This window comes from Acanthochromis polyacanthus, chromosome 15 (assembly GCF_021347895.1).
Source record: "Acanthochromis polyacanthus isolate Apoly-LR-REF ecotype Palm Island chromosome 15, KAUST_Apoly_ChrSc, whole genome shotgun sequence".
NCBI classification, from domain to species: domain Eukaryota; kingdom Metazoa; phylum Chordata; class Actinopteri; family Pomacentridae; genus Acanthochromis; species Acanthochromis polyacanthus.
This window is the reverse complement of record NC_067127.1, coordinates 25,476,480-25,500,586: the sequence shown is the minus strand read 5'-3', so window position 1 is coordinate 25,500,586 and position 24,107 is coordinate 25,476,480. Positions and strand designations below refer to the sequence as shown.

General features: G+C 39.3%; 2 protein-coding genes across 16 annotated transcripts in view; both read right to left on the bottom strand.

The window, feature by feature from the left end:
- LOC110956487 (regulating synaptic membrane exocytosis protein 1-like) overlaps positions 1-24,107 on the bottom strand; it is a 238,001-nt gene that overhangs the window by 188,899 nt on the left and 24,995 nt on the right. The gene's annotated exons all lie outside the window — the stretch shown is intronic.
- ogfrl1 (opioid growth factor receptor-like 1) lies at positions 3,023-14,368 on the bottom strand. The gene is made up of 7 exons (XM_022201997.2): positions 14,002-14,368; positions 12,854-12,940; positions 12,650-12,728; positions 12,192-12,270; positions 11,145-11,211; positions 9,832-9,977; positions 3,023-7,692 (listed from the first exon to the last, which is right to left on the bottom strand). Exons 1-7 carry the CDS (start codon positions 14,185-14,187, stop codon positions 7,137-7,139), a joined length of 1,200 nt encoding a protein of 399 aa, XP_022057689.1. The 5' UTR covers positions 14,188-14,368; the 3' UTR covers positions 3,023-7,136.

Genomic DNA, 24,107 nt, shown 5'->3' with positions numbered 1-24,107 from the left:
TCTGAAGTTCACCTCGACATGCATATGATGTGCACAAGTAGTAGAATTAATAATGGTATAGCTAAATAGATACAATGAAAAGGCTAAATTAGTTATACTTTGCTGAAATATTGCAAAAAAAAAACATTGTTATTAGAATTACTGTTAGCAAAGGTAACTGAGATGCCTTAAAAGCCAGTACTGCCCTGTACTGGCAGAGACTTGCCACTTCAAGAATCCTGACTAGAAATCTATGGAAAGAATTCTGTAATGCCATAGATGCTGATTGTGTGACATGTGGCCCAAACTAAAGCTCCACTTTATGCATTAAACCCTCATAGATTTAACTTTAGCTTTAATTCAACATGTCATTCTCCCACTACAGAGGGTTTTTGTTTGTTTGTTTTGGCACAATAGATTTTTACTTGTAACAATGGGGGGGGGGGGGGGGGGGAAGCTTTAATGTTCTATGAAAGGGGATTTCCATCTAATTTGGCAAAACTTTAAAATATTTAATAGCAGAGTCTCATTGTCAGAACAAAAAATACACATGATAGAAACCATGGTCATTTGGACTATATGTAATTACATTATTCTGAATTTTTATCACAGATAACTATGATCAGTCAAAACAACAGTCAAAGATATCTGTAATTCACTTTGAACTATCCATCCATTCTCTATACACCGCATAATTCTCATTGGGGTTGCATGGGGGCTGGAGTCTATCTCAGCTGACTTGGGGTGAAACAAGGGACATCTTGGACAGGTCGTCAGTCTGTCGTAGGGCTACATATACAGTCAAACATTCACACTCACATTCACACCTACGGACAATTTAGAATAATCAATTAACCTCAGCATGTTTTTGAACTGTGGGAGGAAGCCAGAGTAACCGGAGAAAACCCACGCATGAACAGGGAGAACATGCAAACTCCATCCCAGGAAGGCTGGGATCTTCTAGTTGCAAGGCAGAAGTGCTATCCACCACGCCGCTGTGCAGCCCACTTTGTACTAGTCAAAATAATATTTGCAGATATCTCAAATGTCATCATAACCAGTCTGAATTGTAGTACATGATGCTGCTCAGGCTTCCCGCTGGATATTGGACAAGTTAAGAATCCACCAGCATTAGCAGGAGCAATGACAAATGCTATGTTGAACAAGACTGTTGGAAAATGGCTATACTACCATAGCTCATCAGTGAGAAATTTTCGGAGAATCAGAGCTTTGGAGTCAACAACAAAATTATAGATATCTGCAGTAGCCTACATATCCAGGCTAACTAATAAATATTAAAATGGTTTGCTGTATTTTCAGCATCTAGCTGACATTTTACTGGAACCAAAATGTGTGTTGTTCCACCTGATAGTAAGCTAAATTTTACGGTTCGTCAATTAGCCACTAGCATATTGTATATATATATATATATATATATATATATATATATATATATATATATATATATATATGTATATATATATAGCAAGAAAGACAATCCTCAAATTCTGGATATCAAAGGACAGCCCTATGGTGGAGGACTGGTACAGGGAGGTCCTGAGAATACTCCCTCTGGAAAAGCTGACCTACACCCTTCATGACAATACTGAAGGATTTATTAAGATATGGCGACCCATTCTGGACTATGTGGCTAATATGGACACATCTTAGCCTGGACCCTGTTTTACTAAGTCAACAGTATTCCAGTCAATTTAAGAATAATTGACACTTTGGTGGTGCAGAGGGGTAAACTTTTGGTGTGCTTGTTTGTGCTTTTATTTATATTATTGGTTTTGTATTCATTTTATTACTTATTTATTTTCTGTCTGATACCTGCTGTATGTTCAGTTGTTCAGTAGTTTTAAAAAATGGGGGAAGAATAATGAATGTAAAAGTCTTGTGTTAAAAACTTTCTCGCAATAAAAATAAAACTTTAAAAAAAATTGATCAGTCTAGTCTTTACCGCATGTATTGTTAACATTTTAAGATGCTTCCGTCACTTTTAAGCTAAACCGAATAAAATGTCCTGTCTTATCAGTCCACTTGTTTGTTTTGGTAAAATGTCAAGACAATAGATGCAATGTGTCTTTATTTTATAGATATGGAGACATTAGTTAAAAAGAAAGCTAATGTGGACTTTTCCCCTAAGTTTGTGCCTTATTTGTACAGTCAAGTAGCATTACAGACATCAGTGTGGTTGCTAAGCTAACCTCAGCTTGGGACAGCCTTGAAAACTAACATCATTCTAAATGAACAATGCACAGTAGGTCATGATATTCACTTTCTGTTTCAGGTTTTTGTTCTTAATTGAGCATAGTACAGGAGAAGTTATGTATGTTGTAATAGAGAAAAAAAGTTCAGTTTTAGTTGGACTTTAAAATAGACAATGTCAAAATAACTGTTGGGTATAGGTAACTTTTAATAGCAGGATTAACCATTCAAGCCTTCATTTAAAATCAGGATCAAGTTTCCTCAGCTGTCACCGAGTAATTCACCCTCCCTCCTGAGCATTTCTGCTTCAAGCATTTTTGAAATACGGGATTATATGTGTTAAATGGTAAAACAAAATTTCAGAAGTGGGTGCTTTGCTTGAGTTAAATAGGGCTATCTGGTTAACAACAGTTAGCAACAGTGCATTTAAGCCAGCACATATCTTCAAACATGAAACCATTTGTCCCTTTTCTCTGGAGCTATCTTCTTTCTTTTATGGTACTTATTACAACATGTGGCATCAGTGTGCATAAATCAATGTTGCATTAGTTCCACTAAGATAAGAGGTTCTGACATCAGTGGTGTTTCGGGGATCAGGAAGATAATTTGTTATTTGAGTATTTAAAGGTGATTCCTTCTGCTAAGTCTAATCCTCTACTGTGAGCTAAACAGCGATATCTTTTAAGCCTTCGGCAGACAAACTATGGTCTTTTGGCTCCAACCACTGAGGTTTAGCTCAATCAATAGGATTATTCCAACTTTCAGAGTAGTTCTGTAGTAATGCAATACACAATGCTATTTATGGTTCGTGAAACACATCCAAATGACAAAATTCTTGATTCACATCTCCATTTTTATTGGAATTAAGTGTGACAAAATTCACATTTTAGGGCAAATGTCCAGTTATTGTGGCCAGTCTATTGAAAAAACACACTGGTGTCTCCAGCAAGCATAGTGAATATTCATCTATAGAACAATCACATTTTATTGAATAAACCATATATAAACAGTTTCAAGTATTACATAGTATTAACCTCTCCTCTATACCAGTTATTATAGGATTAATTCCTGCTGTTAGTGTACATTAATATTCACATTGTATATGACTATAATGCAGACAATAATGTAAATATCAAAATGTTGTACAAAAAACAGGTTGTACAGGAAATAAGTTGGGAAAGACACTTCTTACAGCATACAGATACAAATAAAAAATACAAAAGAGGCACTTAAGAATATCACACACACACTCGCACATATATATATGTACATGTACATTATACTAAAAATTCAAATACTTCAGCCCATGGTATCATACAATTCACCTGAAAAGTATTCTTACAATTATATCAGATACACTTGGCTGGGTAGCAATGCAGACACCTTGTCAGCTAATTATAAACAAGGCCATATCCCACAGGAAGAACAGCTGACAAAGTCAGGAGGAAGTGTTTAAACCCCGATCAATCTGTCATACACCTCACATGGCTTTTAATTTCACAGATTTCTATCTATTGCAACCAGGAACACACATCTAACTGTTTCAAATGATACCTACAATAAAAATAAATAAATAAAATAAAAAAACAGACTTATATTGTCTGTGTCACCTGACAGGCCAGACTATTGTACAGCTCCTGATGTGTTGGACCTTCTCTTGAAAAAAAAAAAAAATGCAAGCAAAGTACTGCTAAGGAGTAATGACATGATCTTATTTAACACTGCAGACCTGAAAAAAAGTCTGATATCATAGGAGGGTTAAATCACTGTAGGGTTCTACATTCTACATGACTCCTGCACCCTTACAACAGTGCAGTTTGCTGTGAAATGTTATTTTTGTGTGGGATTATTACTGTTTGACAAGCAAATGACCTAATCTTAAGATACTGAATACCTGACTTCTACAAACTGAGACCTAGATGTCTTTAAGTGTCAAATTCACAGGTTACACTATGGCTGAAAACTATATATAATACAATGTTTGATTTTACATGTAATTAATTCAAATTATTGCAAGATTAGACAATATAAGAACAATCTATTATGTTAATGATGCGCAGCCATTTGGAGAAACTTACAGCGCTTTTAACAGGAAGACACAGATTGTCCAAAAAGTGCAGCACACACCACACATCACCTGTCTGATCACATTAACTTCAGTCACAATCCACATTGAATTACCATTTTCACTTAAGTATAGAAGGCTTTTAGGTGACACAACAGTCTGTGGCTGTGACTCACATATTATCAAAACGAGCATCGTGAAAAATATCAGTGTGTTAGCCATAAAAACCACTGAAACGCTGTCATTTATATATATGACTATATATATAATATATGACTTGTAATGATCTGTTCACTATTCATGGTTTAGAAGGACAGCTCGATAACTCCAGTGAAAAGCTTTCATTAAACACATTCTGATCCACTGCATGCCCTGTTAGGCTCAGTGAACTAGGATATGCTTGTGCACTTCATTAATTCAAAAATGGAGGGAATTAGTTAGCCTCACCGAACAGAAAAATCACTGAACCAACCATTTGAGAAAAATAGGTGGAATTTAGCACCACAGATGAATAGAACAAAGTTAATGAAAACAGGGCTGTTTTAGTACACAACTGTCTGCACCTGATAGCTTGCTATTGTACAGAGCATCCATTCCTCAGTATATTTTAATATTAGGCTACACAATGTGTTACTTGTTATTTATTCATAACAAATTACAGCCTTAAACTATAATTGATTGCCAACATTAGATACCTAATGTAGCTTCATTTGCACCACACTAACAGCATATGAAACCATTTTTACTTTGACTAAATTAGCTCGTTAGCTAATTGAGTGTTTCAATATTCAGGGGCATATTGAATATTTTTTAACTATTATGTATTAGGTCTTATTTATTCATAATTGACTTTTCTCAGCAAGCTACAACCTTAAACTACAGTAGTTTGCTGGCACTACTGCTAACACCAGCTAGCTAATATAGCTTAAATTGAACCCCTTGTAAGAGGTAGAAACTAAAGCATATTCACAGACTTTAAATTAGCTTGTTTGTTCATTAAAAATCGTATTTGCATATTTGGTTTAAAGAAAAGTAAGTAAGGATGTAAATCAGACTTTTTTTTAATATGCAATATATTTTAAGATACCACAAAAACATTATGATATCATTAAAATATGCCATTTTCCTCTTCCGCTTTGGCTAATTACAGCTAGCTGGTGAGATAGCATGATCTGCGGCTAATGTTCTTGTTTCCTGTATTTCAAAAACATTTTCGAAGCTCCAACTTTTGAGTATTTCAGTTTGTAATATCACGCAAATATTACAGCAGTTGAATCGTTTTAATTAGGCCACAGAGAGAAAAGTAATACCAGACAAATTCTTCAGAAGGAGGTCCTGGTAAAAGCTAGCAGCACTAACTGTCACTGCTGCTTTAAGTTGCACATGCACAAAGAAATGGTTTATAGCAAGTACAGTTCATTATCTACACTGGATTATCTAAATACATGCAGCGCTTTCTCACTCTTGTGTGTACACTGCAGGTGGACCAGGTACACAGATCTCTGCATGGCAGATCCGAAGAATCTAAAATAATAATCTGTGATCCACCAATAATGCTTTTGTTGTAATATAGTTTGTCTTGTGCATTGTTTCTTGTATTATTTTGTATTGTAATGAAGCTGTCTTTAAAGCATGCGTTTAAATTGATTTAATTAAAGGTCAATGTGTGAACCTATCTTGTTAGTTCAAATGAATAACAAGGCTAAGGTACTGCATATTTTGTTAGTAAATACTTCATTTACGAGCACCCTTTAAACTGAAACACAGAGAGCAGTATTTAAATAACGTTAATGCAATGTCACTGATGATGGAAAATTTGTCTTGAACAGCATGAAATTAAGAATTTATGGCAGGAAAATCTCTTGTACAATTTTCACCTTTTCCACAGTTACTGCAGTCTGCCTTTGCCTTTTAAAGACCAGCAGGCATTGCCTTTGTCTTTAGCCCATTGTTATATATTATATTTAGCCCTCGCTTTTCACACAGCCAGTTTTTCAGTGGACCTCTGTGCTGCCAGTTCCAATTTACAGGTATTTATGTCACCAAAAGCCATTCTATTCCTAAGTGTTTCTTGAATAAATCAAATCACTAACAGGTTTTATTTTTTGCTGTATACTTAAAAAAAATTGCAGAGGAGATACATAATTGAACTGTGACTGCTGTTAACAATAATGTGAGAATTTCAAGTCAATCTTAAAAAGCCCAGTTTTAAAATATTGCTGATATTTAGGCCTTTTCTTTTGCCATCAATATTTCCTGTCGAAGGAAATGAAAAAAAATCTTTCCGATCTACATCTATACAACACAGTATTCTCTTTACAGCACCTGCACAGAGAACCCACTTCAGCCTGCTGCTGTAGGGAGCTCCCGCTGATGAATAAGCAGGACTTTGTTTCCCAAAACCATTGCAACCCCAAGCTGTCAATAAGCAGATATCTTTGGTTCTAAAATGGTATTTAGAATCAGTCATCACATTTCATTTCCAGACTAAAACAGTAAATAAGGCAGTCTTCTGTGTTGTGATCTTCGCCCTGATGAGGAAAAGCCTTATAAAACAAATTTAGGTCTCTACTGGTTCAGATAGTTTGGGGATTTTGGATATGGCTGCCCACCTCCACAAATGCTGCAGCCCACTGTCATAATACCGAATACAGTTAAGCTGATTATTTTTGCAATGATGTACTATAAGAGTTTATGGTAAGCCCTTAACCTGAACTGATTCTAAAGATGTGTTTCTAACAGTCAAAATAACTATTCCTCTATTACTGCCCGGACTCTGGGTTTACATGACCTATGGGGTCCTTCAGAAGTTTATTACCTTACAATTAAATGGGTTGATTTTAAAAACTGCTGTTTTTTTCTGTTTTAAGAACCACATTCCCTACAAAGGAACAATCTCATTGTACTCATTCCTCTCTCCTCTAGCTCCTGCCAACATCAGTGCTCCCTCCAGTCCTGCCATGTTGGAACCAAGCCCTGCACAGCCCTTGAGCCCTCCTCCAGCCAGGTCCTGGCACATCATGGCATCGTGGGAAGACACAATAATCCCGCTACTTGCAGATGTGGAGGTGGTGCTGTCCTCCCCCCTTCTCGGTTGCTCTGGTGTTGGAGCAGGTGCTCTGATCCCACTACCACCAGCACTGAAGCTGCCCCCAGCACCAACACCACCACTTCGCCTTTTTGGTGGTGGACCCCAGAGGAAGGCGTGGGCAGGCCTGTAGTGCTGGCGGGCGTAGCGGAGCAGGCGACGGCGGGTTGCTGGGAGGCGGATGGTGTAGACGTAGTACTCCAGGATGCTGTGCTGCATGTTGGGGAGGGTGTTATGGCACAGGGACTCCTCCAGGAAGAGGCGGACCAGTGGAGCTTTGAAGGCCTCATATCCAAGCTCACCTAGGGACTTCAAGATGCGAGTGATTCGCAGGTAGTTGTGGTGGGATCTTCAAATGAAAAAGAGTAGGTAAACAAATACGATGAATCGGGATGATCTATTGGTGTGTAACAGGACATTTTCCAAGAACACATTTTGACATGTCAGAATAGTAAAAGCAGTGGTGGGGTATTCAACAAGCTAGCACACTGTCACATCATCATGAGTTACCAAAACACATGAATAGTACAGAGGCCTCATTAATAGTGTCAAATCAAAATGTCTGCTGTGATATAAAGACTGGTACAGTTAAAGTACCCATTCCAGTCCGTACTAAGTTTGTACATTTTAACATTTAATAGCAAAACTGGATATATACAAATCTCAGAACATTTCAGATACCCATGTCATGATTCTTCTTTGGAGAATGGACTCCACTTTTATCTTTCATAAGTGTGGGGTTTCTCATTTCTGACATTTCCAAATATTATCATGATAATTGTACATCCAGTTTCAAATATCTGCAGTTTCATTCTGATTTTAGATTAAAAAGGCCCTCAATTCAAGATATCTACACTGGTCTTTTAAGATATCTTAAATTATGTCAGAACTACGCAGAATCACATTTAGATATCTCAAAGTGGAATATTGTACAGTCAAACTTACAGATATCCTGAATTACAGTATTGACTCAGCAAAGGGATTGTTGTAGATACCTGTAATGATGTCCAGTGCTACTGCATAACGCAGGTAGAGGCGAGGATTACTAACTTTTTAAACATACTATGGTAATTCAACCGTAATCAATAATAAGAAGAGAATTTGCTGCCATGTCAGGGCAAAGATGTGATAAGTTTTGACGACAATTCTCTAATGAACAAAGCTCTCGATCTCCACAACCCCCTTGCTAATTAGGTCATTCTATCACATATTCTTTTCTAACGACTTTATCCACTACTGCAACTGCCATTTCCTCTTCTAATGCTGCTCAAATGCTTGGCTGGGCCAAAATTCAATATGAAGCCTTGTATGAGCAGCATCATGCACAACAATTCAGACTAGTCATAATAATGTTTGTTTAATGACATTTCTACAATTATTATTTTCACTTCATCTTTTATTGTTGTGTCGTCTAGTCAGAATGATAAATATCTGAAGGAAAATTTGACTTGACACAGTGTTAGTACAACTAGTCAAAAGGATGTTATTGAAGTCTGTAATTATCATTCCAGACAGTCAAACTCATTGATTAAATGTTAAAAAAAACCTGCAATACCCCGTCAAAGACCGACCGGTGAATAGGTCACTAGTCGATCACAGGACTGAGACACAGGAAGATGGACAATCCCACATCTACTGGTAATATTTAGAAGGTATCAGTCACGTATGTTGTTGCCCTGACTACGAACTATAAAATACTGCAAGTGAAAATGGAGTGACCCAAGCAGTGGCTGGCCTTTGGTCTTAATGAAGGCATAAGGAGGATGACTGATTGGGTCTTTAAGAATACCTGTTCTTTAATGATTTTTTAAGATGGTTACTTGTCCTGAGAGAAATCTAGAAACCAGATGCAGAGCTTTTCCAGCATTTTTAATGGGGAATTAAAAGCAAGACAGTGAAATGAAACTGTACTGAGCAGCTGTTTAATGGTGGAGAATTTCTTGTTTTTCATGTGTTTGGGTATGAACGGCAACAATTACCATAAGACACTTAGGTTTAGGGGAGGTTTGTGACTTGAGGAGGCTGCAGTAACAGCCCTGAGACTGTGCTGGATACAAAGAGAAACACATACTTCAGTACAAACTATAAAATGAGATATTCAGGTGGCACTTTGGCAAGAAAACACAATGACTTATCTCAGGCTAAGAAACCATCAAAAAAAGGATGTGAAGGGAAAAAAAATCTTTCTCTAAATTACTCTTAAACCATCTGTTTGCTGGCTTAAAACGTGCTGTTTCCCATTTGGCTGCTGATAGAGGAGCAATTAGGTTGCACAGGATTTAGAATGATTGCCTTGCTAAAGACACAAAAGCAGCAATTGGCAACCAAGCGATAAGTTCACAAAATCTGGATGCAATTTTATACCCTGAAGCTGCTCACAATGTGGTTTTGTGTGTGTGTGTGTGTGTGTGTGTGTGTGTGTGTGTGTGTGTGTGTGTGTGTGTGTGTGTGTGTGTGTGTGTGTGTGTGTGTGTGTGTGTGTACTTACTCATTAAGGTGCTGGAAGCGCTGCTGCCAGTTGGGAGCCCGAGCAACATTACCGCTCTTATCCAGCAGTTTGATGCCATAGAAGTCCAACATCAGGGAATAGGCTGCCAGAAATCTTCGCTTTGCTTCCCGAGTGCTTTGGAATTCCTGACAAGATTCAATGCAACACGTCAGTAACCAACAGACAGGTACCGCCCAAACAGCATCTTTCTGCTTGGGTAATTAGATGGTAATCAGATGGAACAGAAGGACATTAAAGCTATGTGTAAACACTCTCTAGTCTCACCCAAACCACATCTGAATTTGGTTTGGAGACAGATTTGCACCAAGTAACAATGGAAGCATAAATGAATTTCTAAACAAGCCCCAGAAAAACTAACTTTAAAGCCGAACAAATACACTTGGGACATAAACACTTGAGTAGGGAAACTCCCAAAGACATCAGTGTTGCTCAAACTGATGTGAAATTTATGAACAGCCAAAACACTATGAGTATTTCCCAGAGCATTTCTTTCACGCCAGCAGTTTGTTTCTGTCCCTGCTTGAGTGATTTGTGTAAAGAGGAATGAACAACTGTAATCTTGAGTACAACAACTGTCTTTTCACTCAACCATTTCAAACATTTACACAATCAGGAAGTGCAGACAAATCAGGCATGTAAAACTTGTGTCCGGATACAGATACTGTATAATCTGTCCATTAGGGTTTTTCCACTGTGAGGAGGGGTACTGCTGGGTTAGTTTCAAGGGTTTTTCCAGTGTACTACCAAACAGGTACTAGAGTTTACCTGAACTCTTAAAGATGCTCCTAACTGTGATAAACACATTGCATTTATTACATCTTCTTCAAAATAAAAGCACCCCATCATTTCACCAGTGGAAAACTTTCGGTGCTAGGCTGACACTGCAGGAAATATTTGGTAGTGACTCTAATAAAGCCATGAGTAAACAATAAAATAAGACTTAAATCTGATTGTACACACAGACATTCGAGTGAAACGAAACTCCAGACGACACATTAGAAGCTGCAAAAATACTGAAATCTGAAAACAGAGAGACCTTACAAAACAGACATCTCTGTAGTTTGCAGTAATGTTTGGCACTGAGGACAGCGGAGGAGAGGAGACCAGCATGGGTTGGCCATGGTCAGCCCTGCTGCCTTGCAGGACCACAGTAGCACAGCGTGGCGCTGCTATGCCCTGCTGTGAGGCTGCAGGTGAAAGGCATGTCCTGATGTCCTCATGTTTTAATGCAGCACAATGCCTGCTAACCCGTGCAGACTTGATGCACTGTAAAAACACTGTGTTTTACTTACTTTAATCTCGTCCTGAGTCAGTTCGTGTGCGTAGAAGTTGAGCCCTTGTTCTCTTAATGGGAACAGCCTGGCACACGAAAAAGGGAATAAGAAAGCACAAGATATAATGGATAGGATGAAAACACGTGCTTTCCAAATAATTTAAACTGTCACTTTGTCATTTCTCAGCATCTGTCATAGCAGCTCACAGTGCAAAGTACAGATAGGAAACTATTGCCTCTCCTGAACAGTGACTTGTGGAGAAATGTGTATTGCAATGTGTAGAGCGATACTCTGCATTCAGAGATTCCGGGAGACACTATCTCCCAAAAACAAAAGCAAAAGTGTAGGAGACAATGTGTCTGCTTGCATGTAGGCTGCAGGTGTTAGCATGTTCAAAAAATGACTTTACTACCTACAGTCGTAACAGAGCTTCACTTAGCTGATTGCTGTAGTTTGTGGGTTTCCAAGTTACATTTCAATAAAACTCTGTAAATGTATTTTCTCATTGCATGGAAACTGCTCCTACAGTATCAGGGTTGAAGCTAATGATATCAGCTTTGTCCTGCTATTTGCTATTAGTTTGGACTTCCAGAAATCAAGACCATCAAGCCTGACAATGCAATGCATTTTGAATTTTCCATGTCATGGATTACCTTGCAGACCACTTGAATGCGGGCAGACATGCTGATGCAAAAAGCATGAACTGACCTTAACTTAAAAGGTTCATGTTTTAAAAAGGGCCAGCTGAATACATTAATAAGTCACACAGAGACATTGCTTTCAGCCCACCCATGGAGCAAATGTTAGCTAGATAGAACTGACAAATTCTGCCAACGTCTTAAATCCGTGGCCCACTGCTTCCAAAAAGAATGCGATGAAAACATAAAGCTTCACAGCAGGTGGACAGACAATTTCAAATTCCTTCTGCTTAATGTCCTCACATTATTTCTGTTGGCATTTGTTTGACAACTGAACAGAAAAAAATAAGCAGTCTCTTTTTCTTGTACTCTGCCCTGAACAATTTTGCTGCACATGAACATCAAACAGACTGCTGAAATGTCTCACCACTGAATGTAGGTGTGATTGTGCTCCAGTTTGTCGTAGTCGCCTCTCCACTTCGAAAGAATCTCCTCTATGTAGATACCTGAGAAGAGACAGGAGCTAATTAGCTGGTACACACACTTCTAAAGAAAGTGTGTGTGTGTGTGTGTGTGTGTGTGTGTGTGTGTGTGTGTGTGTGTGTGTGTGTGTGTGTGTGTGTGTGTGAGTGTGTGTGAGTGTGTTTAAACATTGGATCAGTCAGCTAATCTCCTGGGCTTTCTCTATCAAACATGACCTTTAGCCAAACAAAACTCAGCGAGCCCAGAACCAACATCACTTCTCTCCAGTGCTCAGAGGTCCGCATACATAGTGTGTGTGTGTGTGTGTGTGTGTGTGTGTGTGTGTGTGTGTGTGTGTGTGTGTGTGTGTGTGTGTGTGTGTGTGTGTGTGTGCGTGCATGGATGTGTGTGTCTCAGTCTTACCATCAGGTACTAGAGGGATCTTGTTCAGATAGAAGCGCAGGTTACGGTACTCATTGGGCTGCCGGGACTTTTTATAATTCTGCACACAAACACACAGTAATGAGATCACACAGGATGCCAACATAAATATGTGTGTGTGTGAGAGAGAAAGAAATATATTGTCTGTCTACATTTTGGGGAGCGTCTATGTGTGTGTGAATGTACCGGGTAGCTGTGACGGTATTTGTAGAGGTCCCTGGCGGCATAGAAACTCCTCTTCATCTTTGGAACAGACTCCGGGGAGTCAGTCAGCTGAAAGAAAGACAGATAGAAAGAAAAAAGAAAAAAAAAAAAAAGGTTCAAATGCAAGTCTGATATAAAACATCCCATGTCTAAACAGATGCAGTGTAGCACTCATCTGCCATTCAGCTGAATTAAAAGCATTGAAAGTGCTTTTGAGGTCGAGGGCTGTCACCATCCATTTCTTCCAGCAAAGGAGGACAATTCACATCAGCACTGCTGTACAATTGCTACAAAACGATGGCAGAAACTAGATCTGATTCTTAAATCTAATCTGGGTCATGCTAACCTCCACTGGTCAGAAAGCCTTGCAGTGTTCTGCCAGGTCTGATCACGTTAGATTCACTTTTAACATAAACTGTAAGTGTATAAGTCATACCAAAACACAGGTGTCAGACTATTAAAATAGTGCATCATGCTACTTAATTGCTGTGTTTTAATCTGATCAACAACATCACATTGCAACAATTTGCAAACTGCGTTTCAATTTTAGGGGACAAAAATGCAAATAGAAGAGACATGTGGTTTAAGAAAGCTGAAATAATCAAACAAAAAGAGCTCAGGTTTTTACAACCTGCTAGAAAATGCTGGTTTTACTATTAAATAACAGTGCGAAATAGTCTAATATCAACAATCCAGTCAACTACATTGAGCATCCAGGCCAGGTGGATCATATTCATGAGGCCATATCAAATCAAACATTTTACTCAATCTTCCTAAGCACGCAGGCAGAGTAGTAGCTATCTGAATAACCCCCAAAAAAATGTTGTTTAAATGACAGTAAGCATGTCAGCAGGTTGATCATCTCCACACACTCGTATGGCACACAATAGACCTCAGCTTATCTGGACAGCTCTGTGTACAGAGGTGGGGAGCAGCACAGCATCAGTAAAGTTCACACATGTGACTGGACATATTTGCCTATTATCAAGGTTACAACAAATTGACATATTTTTGAATGAACTTTGGCGTCAGCTGCATGCATGGAGGCTACACGGCTGCCCTTACTGTGTCCTGGCCTTGTCAATACCGTGCTGCCTAACATCCGTTATGCCAACAAACCGTCACCGTACCTGCGGGGACGAGTCTCCGGCGTGTCCCGCGGCCCGCTCGCTCTCCGCCTGGCTGACGGAGTCGGAGATGCCGCTGTCATCTTCAGCCGCCGGCTCGTCGCTCTCCGAGTCCGACCCCCACGTCGAGTCGCATTCCTCAACGGTGCTCGGCTCCTTGAAGCGCCAGCTGCCCACCAGGTTTCCCATTTAAACACATGCAACACCTGCCTTCTTCTATTATCCTCTTCTTTACATTAAATGCTACATATTTATGCTCCCAGCCTGTATTCTTTTCTCTGGCGGTGCACTCACACTGCACTCAGAGAGGAGCCTTTAAATGGCAGAAAAGGGGGAAATTCCAGATCAGCAGCGATGATGCGTATTTCTGTATGGCAGGTGATTAGTGCCGCAGTGGAGAGGCAGGAGGAGGTCTTAAAGATACAGCAGGGATTTCTGACTATTACAACAATCAAACCTCTTCAGGACTGTTAAAACATCATGAAGACACCTGTAAATCCTAAAATAGAAAAATAGAAAAAACAGCTCATTGTTTAAGCTTGAGCTTTGGTGGAATTCTAACATTAAAAGGCTTGCTGCAATGACAAAATGCAACCATACAGCCATCATGAAGGCATGCCAGTGTTGCTAAAGTTATTACCTCCGCCAGGAGGATATGTAATCACCGGAGTTTGTTTGTCTGTCTGTGTGTGTGTGTGTGTGTGTGTGTGTGTGTGTCTGTTTGTCTGTTAACAGCATAACTCAAAAAGTCATGGACGGATTTTCACCAAATTTTTACAGGATGTCCGGAAGAGCACGAGTAAGAATCGATTAGATTTTGGAGGTGATCCGAATCACCGTCTGGATCCAGGAATTTTTTGAAGGTCGAAGGACAATTGAGAGATAGCCGCCAGGTGGCCAGGCGGCCATCTCTCAATTGTACAGACAGAGGTCACTGCAACGATCCCGGGCGACGGCCGAATCCCCCGCGGCAGGTTCGGGCTTCCCGGGCGAGTCGGGACCGATGAAACGAAGTGGCGGCGACGCGTGCGGTACCGTCACACGCGCGTGCAACGGTACGTGCGTGCAGCGGCGCCACGTACAAAACACTGTGCTGTTACACTGTGCATGCATGTTATGCTTTCTGCACAAACTGTTGAAACTCAATGCAATCTGTCCATGACTTTTAGAGTTATGCTGTTAACAGAGAGACGGACAGAGAGACGGACAGACAGATGGCCTGGCGGAGGTAGGCGCTCTCCGAGTGCTTTTCTAGTTCGTCATACTTCAGTTTTTCAGATCTTACTCTGGTGTGGTGACGAGAGATACAAAGATGTACTCCATTGCTACACTGTGTAGCACATGCAGGCCATTCATGGAGCGACTGCCTTGACACTATGCTTTTACTGTAATCAGTGAAAGTGGTGGCACCAGACATTGTACTAGCATGTAAGTAGTGAATGTGGTATGCTACCAATTTCACAGAAATGTGTCATTAAGTTAGTGTGTATTTTTTAGGCTACTGCTATACAGGAAATAACTACTTTGCTTTTAACAGAGCTTGAACTTTGGAGTGTTGATCGTGTTACGTATATTTGATTGTTATACCAGTTGATTTTTGCTTAGCACCCTGATCCCTTACATAGTCTACTGCAGTCTATAGATGTCTACTTATCCACACTACACAAACTCATTGAAAAACTTTTACAGCCCTGTGCTGGGTCCTGCAATTGAATTTTCCTACCCATCTCCTGTCCACAGAGCCCTAGTATGTTTGTGGGGTTTTTGTTAGAATGTTTGTTTGTTTTTCAGGTGGAAACTTTAAAAAATACAAGGACCAAAGGGGATAATGTTACAGGGCTAGTTTGGATTTTTTTTCTCAACATCAAAACAGTATGTCTGAATCAACCCTTAATTGTATTTTTTTGTAGAATGTACCAATGTCATATCTGTCATCTTTCATTCTCTGAAGGCACCATTACTATTTGTAGCAAATATTCTGGTGTCCACCATCCGGCTGACAGGTTGTCCTGTTCCTGTGTGGCATTAAGCACCTCCTATACCAGTCAGCATCAGGACCAGAGCGTCATCACGTGATCCTGGGACAGAGCTTATCAATGTCACTCCAGGAGCAAAAAGAATCTGTGATGGCTTAGAAATGCTCCTATTTTGAGCACTTCAACTGATATTGCTATTTTATTGTGTCAAGGTTTTAGTTAAATAAAGGATAGATCTAAAAAGATGTCTTTTTAACTTTCCGCACCTTCCAAAATATACAAAATTAGGCTTGGACATATCCTATGGACATATCCCATGAGAATTACATTGGCACAAACACACACAATCAAAATGCTCAGTAAAAGTCACATGTGCTACAGAGATACTTGTTGTGCTAGCAGTGACAATTAACCTGTTCCTAGAAAAACTTTACTTAGTTGTTTAAGGTGTCACTTTCCATATTTGACAGAGAATATAACATTTGCATCATTGTTGTTTTTTTTTTTTTTTGGTTTTTTTTAACAAGAACTCTGACTTAAGAAAACAGATGGTATAAGGAGACAGGAATTTCCCACTTTATTGCTGTGCTTGGGTTTCACATTTGCACCTGCTCTTTCCTTCTCATGACACAGTAGCTGGAAGCTCTCTGTGGTTTCTTCTTTCAAAAAAACAGCCCTGCAAATGCACAGCTTACTGGTCTTTGTGTTACTGTTTTGGGACTTTCCATGAACACATTGTTGTCAGGTGAGGCGATAAAATGATCGATTTCCTCCAATGGATCTCACAGCAACATATCATGACATCCTTTCAGGTAACCCTGAAACCAAGAAAAAAGAATCCAGTAAAACAATTGTAACGCTGAACATTACATGTATGATGTTGAATAATTACAAATTTACTGCAAAATTACTCTAATTCATTCTGTAATTCATCAATGTTGAAGTAATTATATTGTCATTAATTATTGTAAACACTGTATTAGTTGTACAAAGAAACTCCAAAGTTTTGATTTAAATATTGTAGTGTAAGGTAATTCAATTAGATTTGTTTTTTATATAATAATTTGCTCATGGTACAAAATACATTTACTCAACGGCTGTACTTAAGTGCAGTTATGAGGTACTTGATTATTGGTTTGTTGTTTCACTACATTTCAGGGAAGAATTATGAACTCTCCAGTATCTTCCTGCAAGTCTACTTTTCAGAAGCATATCTACAGTAAAAAGTTTAATAAACATATCATTCAAGATTAAACCAGTGGTTCCCACCAGTTTGTGGCTTGTGATTCTCTAACTTGACACATTTCAGGTGTCTAAGATTTGTTAAAGGTTTCATTCTATGTCCTATTTTAGGCCAAAACAGCAGAGATTCTAAAAAAAAAAAAATGTATCACAAGAAAAATTCACAAATTACAACGTCAGAAAAAACATTCTTTTGCACGTTTTTCTTTAGTCCCATTAATTATGCCACGACCTCATAAGGTTTATCTTATAGATGGGACCCAACTTCTAGGTTGTGAACCTTTAATTTGTATAAAGATTATTTAGAAGTAGCTTCACCTCAAGCAGACAGCTGTAAAATGCCCTGCAATAACCAATGATGTATCAGTAAAAGAGAACATTTTATGACAGAATGTGTACCTTCCATAGTTTACTAAGAGCAGTATCATCATAACTTTTTAGTTCAAAATAAAACTTTTCTAAAAGTAACTACAAGCAACTTTAATGCAAATGTATCACTTTCAACCTCAAAAAGGACATCCAGCTCTAGCAGGTGTTTCACATTTTGTTAAGCCTGTATGTTGGCCACCGTTACACTGGGAAGAGGACTCACCTGTAGGGGAGGGGAGGTTCCTGGCAGTGTGAATGACACCTGTGACATTGATGTGACTCTGATCAGAAGGTCTGTCCGGCCCTCCAGCTGTTGCACTGGGTGAAACAAAATGTAAAACAGCCTCATTGAGGTCAGGGTAGAGTCATTTTGCTGGTCCAAAGAAAAGTCTGTGAAATGTGGAAATCAAGTGAAACTGTGGAATGAGGCAATCAAGAGTCAGTATCACAGTATCACACATTGTCATTAGTGGAGTTTCTGTTGTGTCAGCGAATACAGGAACTGAAGTGTTGGTGCAGTTGTGGTATTTTAAGTGCCATTATAGGACATTGATTATGAGACTATATTTAAATCAGAAACAGCCTCATAGAGTGCACTGTATGATACATAAATAACTCTCACCGCTGCATCACTGTAATGCTTCATGTTTATCTGTTGTTTTTTTCTGTGCCTAATTTATCTATAAAGTGGAAGTGAACAGAACATTGTTTCATTATTGTGGAGGTTGTCTTTCGGATTGCTCACACATCACACATGGATTCTCATAACCATGAATCAGTTATTGTTGTTGGTAGAAATCCCAGTGTCAGATGATCACTGCAATCAAATCAACCACAACACATTTGAGTACAGAGATCTCCTGAAGTGTTCTGAAGCTGGCTGTTTCACGATGTACGTCAGTCTTTTCCTAATCTGAAGATGGAGAAACAGCCTGTGGAGGAATCAGCATTTCATCTAACTATGAGCTCTAGGAGCCACATGTGACAATACAGAGATACCTTTATGGCTTTCTTGCGCTCATATTAAATCAGTGACGGAGGAGTTCTCTGCCAGTAAGCACTTCATTGCTTCCTCTGAAGTTTCCTGGCAAGAGTCTGTCACTGTACAGCAGGAGGGTCATTATTTCACAGTGTGCAGAAGATGCTTACACTGCTGCAATAAATTTCATTGTCAAATCATCTGCATTTGCTTTTCAAGAGTTACTTAGAATAGTTTGGTTTATCTAATGCCAGGAAATAGTAAAAAACTGTAATTTTCAGTCAGTAATTTTGACAGTCTAATGCTGAAACTGTTAAATTCTGAGAGAACAACAAACAGCACTTTGCTCTTTTGATCCCTCTTTGGTTTATTTATATCTATAAGCTGAATTTGTCTCTGAGGTTTTAGCACAATGGTTCATTTTACTTCTATGTTAGTAAAGACTGTGGAAACAGTGGAAATTATATGATATCACATCAACCAGTCGCATTAATAAGGAGACCACCAAAATGAAGAATCAACTGGAGTTCTTCTTTACTCCAAAGAAGCACAATAACAAAGTGTATTTGTAAGTGTTGTGAAAATTATTCTTATTATATACATTGTGCTCAACACATACAGCGGAAACCAGGAGACTGAGACCAGTTGTGAAGATTCTTCTATTTTGCATTCATTTCTAATACACACTACCAGTCAAAAGCTTTAGAAAACTCCAATTTTTCCATTTTTTAAAAAATTAAGCACGTTAATGTGTCATCATACTCTGAAATGAAAGCATAGAAAAAATAAACAAATTCAGTTGAAAACAACATATTTAGAAACCAAAATGCATTCTAAATTGTGGAGTCATCAAAGTAGCCACTTTTGGCAGATATACATGCTGACCACAATCGTGGCACTCTTTCCACAATGGAAATCAAATATTCTTCAAAGAGTTCTTCCCAACTCTGTTGCAGAAGTTCCCATAAATGTGTGGCACTTGTAGGCTGCTTTGCTTCACTCTTTAGTCCGGTTCATCCCAAACCAGCTCCATGGGATTTAAGTCTGGAGACTGTGCTGCCATTCCATGTTTCCAAACTTACCATCTTGTTCTTTTTTCCTATGGTAGTGCTGGCATAGCTTTGACTTATGTTTTGGGTCATTATCTTGCTGTAGGATGAACCTCTGACCAACTAGCAACATAGCAGAGGGTACTGCATGGCGCTGCAGAATGCTGTGGTAGCTATTTTGGTTCAGGGTAACCCTCACTCTGTACAAGTCACCCACCCTGGATCCAGCAAAAAGCCTCAAACGATCACGCTTCCTCCTCCATGTTTGACAACTGATGTCACACACTGACTAACCATTGTTAGTTGCCCTGTATGTTGGCCACCGTTACACTGGGAAGAGGACTCACCTGGAGGGGAGGGGAGGTTCCTGGCAGTGTGAATGACACCTGTGACATTGATGTGACTCTGATCAGAAGCCCTCCAGCTGTTGCACTGGGTGAAACAAAATGTAAAATAGCCTCACTGAAGTCAGGGTAGAGTCATTTTGCTGGTCCAAAGAAAAGTCTGTGAAATGTGGAAATCAAGTGAAACTGCGGAATGAGGCAATCGAGAGTCAGTATCACAGTATCACACATTGTCATTAGTGGAGTTTCTGTTGTGTCAGTAAATACAGGAACTGAAGTGTTGGTGCAGTTGTGGTATTTTAAGTGTCATTATAGGAAATTTAATATGAGACTATATTTCAAACATATTAAGTTTTAAAAAAAATCTATTTCAAAACCAAAATTTATTCTAAACTTTGGACTTTAAACTTTGGCAGATATAACAGCTAAACATGGCATTCTTTTCACAATGGAAATCAAATATTCTTCAGAAAGTTCTTCCCAGGTCTGTTGCAGAAGTTCCCATTAAAGTTGTGGCACCAACTTTCAAAGCTTGATCAACCTCCACTGCTGCAATCCATTTTTTGTTCCCTAAAAATAACGCCTTTTTGTGTAATTCTTTTCATGTACATTATTTTTCAGTTTTGGGTAACCTTGCTTTTTTGTAACCTCTGGTAGTTCACCTTTTACCTTTGTACCATTTTAAGCTATTTGTTGGGCTTAAACTACTAGAATTTCAGTAAAAAAATGAAAAAACTGGGACATTCTAAAATTTTTGACTAGTAGCGTACATAAATATATAAATCTAATATAGAGATATTTAAAACATCAAAAAATAAATTTCAATATCAGTTTAGTATTTTGAGTAAAAACTCATTCAGAATGTACATGTACATCTTTTCTGCTGTAATGAGAGCAGCGTGCACAGTGTGTGTAGTGGTTAGCACTTCCGCCTTGCAGCAAGAAGATCCCTAGTTCAAATCCCAGCCTGGGCCTGGGATCTTTCTGCATGGAGTTTGCATGTTCTCCCTGTCCATGCGTGGTTTTTCTCCGGGTACTCCGGCTTCCCTCCACAGTCCAAAAATATGCTGAGGTTAATTGGTCACTCTAAATTGCCCGTAGGTGTGAATGTGAGTGTGATTGTTCGTCTGTATATGTAGCCCTGCGACAGACTGGTGACCTGTCCAGGGTGTCCCCTGCCTTCGCCCGAGTCAGCTGGGATAGGCTCCAGCACCCCCCGCAACCCTAGTGAGGATAAAGCGGTGTATAGAGAATGGATGATGGATGGATGGATGAGAGCAGCACTTGAGCTGCACAGACTCTGCCAGTATGTTTAAACATGATAAGTCGTGTTCTCAGCATGATGTGTCAATGTTCTGAAGAGCTTCTTGTCATGCCAGGCATGTCTGTCTTTCTCACTCTTCTAGTGCTGTTCGTGCTTAGGATACAACTGATCCAGCTTCCACAAAGTGTTTTAAAGTGCCATGTGCTGTCCGCTGACAAACCTTCCGTCTAGTCAGGATTTGATGTGAGAGAGCTTTTCTTTTCTCAGAATAGCAACCTGACTTCTGACACTTTCACTTAGTTCTGATGGTGCATTTCCCACTCACAGTGTCACTCACTGAGCGATGTTGTGTTGGAAACTTATTACAGGTGAACAACAGCTGCAGTTTGATTTAGTTGAACAGCCTCTTATCAGTCCATCAATGTCATCTGAACGCTGTTTCAATTAAAGGATATGACTCAAGTAAATCTGATCATTGCCACTAATCTGATCAATCAGAGCGCTGATCTAGAAACACAGCACAGTCTGAAATATTTTGTTCTTATTTCACATGTCAGAACTTCTGAGAAAAGTATTTTTCTCTTCTCAGACTTTCTGATTATTTAGAGATTTACAGTGTGGTCTCTGACTTTGAACCCCACTATCATATATCTGGACCTTATGCAATAAGCTCATAAATGGCAATCAAAGCAAAGAAGCACAAAATAAAATAATACTTTTGCAATGCTTCAGCATATTTAGTCTATCGTTGTCAAGCTGTGACTGCTCTAAGCACAGCTAGAGGTTGTACAGCTTTTTTTGTAGTCCATTTGTTTTACATTACATAGATGTTAGCTAAAGCTGCACTGTCAATAATTTTATATCAACAAGAGTTCAAATGCGTAATGTGAAAAGAGTGATGAGTAGTATCCAACCCATGGAGAGTCATCGCCCAGCTTTGCAGTCCACATTTAGCAACAAGACTGCTAGCAATGTGTTGGAACTATTTAGAGCTTAAGGAAGCAGATATTTTTCTTCAAACAAAGCAAAGAGGTCAAGGGCAGACTTGTCAGGCGTCCAGAGCCACAAATCCAAACGATGCTAATGTTATTCTGTGTCTGCTGGATGTGTTAGCAGCAAATCTTTTCCTACTGTTACCTATAAAAAGTCTATCAGTCCATGTTATGACACATGTACTATGTCAGCTAATGTATGTGTGTGTGTTTGCAGTCCTTACACTGTTGTGGAACATCGACCTGAAGCAAGCAGAGATTAATGAAACTATAATGTTACAAAAAATCACATGAATTTTTGGAATTCCCATTTTTGTGGGATGATAAAATGTGAACATCCATCTCACACGACAAGCAACTTAAATCTACTGATTTGTTTGTGAGAGGACATAAACTGTAGTCTCATTGTAAGATGAAAATGTAAAGTTACTGGTTACAATGACGGCAAGAGAAGAAATAAACAGATAACGGATTCGGCCTCCAAGACAGACTGGTTGTTTGTTCTGGTCTCTGCTGTACCTATAGTGTGTTTACCACCAGAGAGCACTGTTTTCAATGTAATACTGTCATCTTCTTTCCTCACTAGCCCCTCCCCACCCTGTGTGTGTGTGTGTGTGTGTGTGTGTGTGTGTGTGTGTGTGTGTGTGTGTGTGTGTGTGTGTGTGTGTGTGTGTGTGTGTGTGTGTGTGTGCGTTTTCTTGCTATATTGTGGGGACCAAATGTCCCCACAACTGTAGGAAAACCGAAAACAATGTCACTTGTGGGGACCTCATTTCGGTCCCCCAAATTTAAACAGTGTTTTCTTGGCCATGTTGTTAATAAAAAATGTAAAAGTGCAAAAACGTTTCTTTAGGGTTAGGTACTGTTTTGGTGATGGTTAAGGTTAGGGTAAGGCTCTCGGAAATGCATTACGCCGATGGATGTCCTCACTAAGATAGAAGTACAAACATGTATGTGTGTGTGTGTGTGTGTGTGTGTGTGTGTGTGTGTGTGTGTGTGTGTGTGTGTGTGTGTGTGTGTGTGTGTGTGTGTGTGTGTGTGGGCTCATATCCCCGGAGGTGGAGGGGCTGTGATAAAATATGGAGATGCATTAATGCTCATAGACTCGTAGGGCTGCTGTTAAAGTTTGGAGCACAGAAGCTACATGTGCTCTTTAAGGAAATTGCCTCTGAGAGAAATGAGCTGCTCAGAATTGTGTGTCTGCTGAGCAGTTTGGGTATATGTTTTAAAAGCTGTTGGGTTCCTCCAGGGATTAACATAGCCATTAGTAGCATGCTAGCTACCTGAGCTGACACTGAGAAACCAGCCATCAGCCGTAACGACCATACAGAATGTCTGTGTGAGGTTGTAAGCACTGAGCAGCTGCCTCTTTGCAATAGCAAAATGGAGTGAAAAGAAATGAAGGTGGGAAGCAGACTGGAGGAGGGAAACTCTCCCTTTGTGCTGATATGCAGCAGCCCTCGAAATGAGAGCAGAAACCAGGCACAGTTTGCTTTCTTAAACTGGTCACTCGGTGGAGTTTTATTTAAACATTTTTTGGGTCAAGACCTCATTATTAGTGTGTTTTTTATCACTAGACTTCCAGAGGTCACTTGCCAATCAAACTGAGTGTCCAGTCTGCCAGTGTGACATTGGTAACCTTTGATTTTCTGATGGAGAGATGTCTGTAAGAGCTGCTCTTTTCTCTGAATTGCCATGAGCTCATGGTCTGTGTTCAGCTGGTGGAGATCACTAATGCATGTTACACAAACACAAAACTACAGCCATTATACAATTTGAGAATTGCATATTTCAATTTACCATATGCTATTTGTCTTAATAGCAAACCTTCAAAACATTCTGACTGCACAATAAAAATTAAATCTGGACATTATGGTCTGTAGCACACTTTATT

What these genes read in the sequence shown, in the direction of transcription:
- ogfrl1 (XM_022201997.2), bottom strand. Translation starts at nt 14,187, where the DNA reads ATGGGAAACCTGGTGGGCAGCTGGCGCTTCAAGGAGCCGAGCACCGTT. An exon ending in AATCACACCTACATTCAGTG is followed by an intron (nt 11,212 to 12,191) that starts GTGAGACATTTC and finishes TTCGTGTGCCAG; the next exon opens with GCTGTTCCCATTAAGAGAAC. An exon ending in TGACTCAGGACGAGATTAAA is followed by an intron (nt 9,978 to 11,144) that starts GTAAGTAAAACA and finishes GAATCTTGTCAG; the next exon opens with GAATTCCAAAGCACTCGGGA.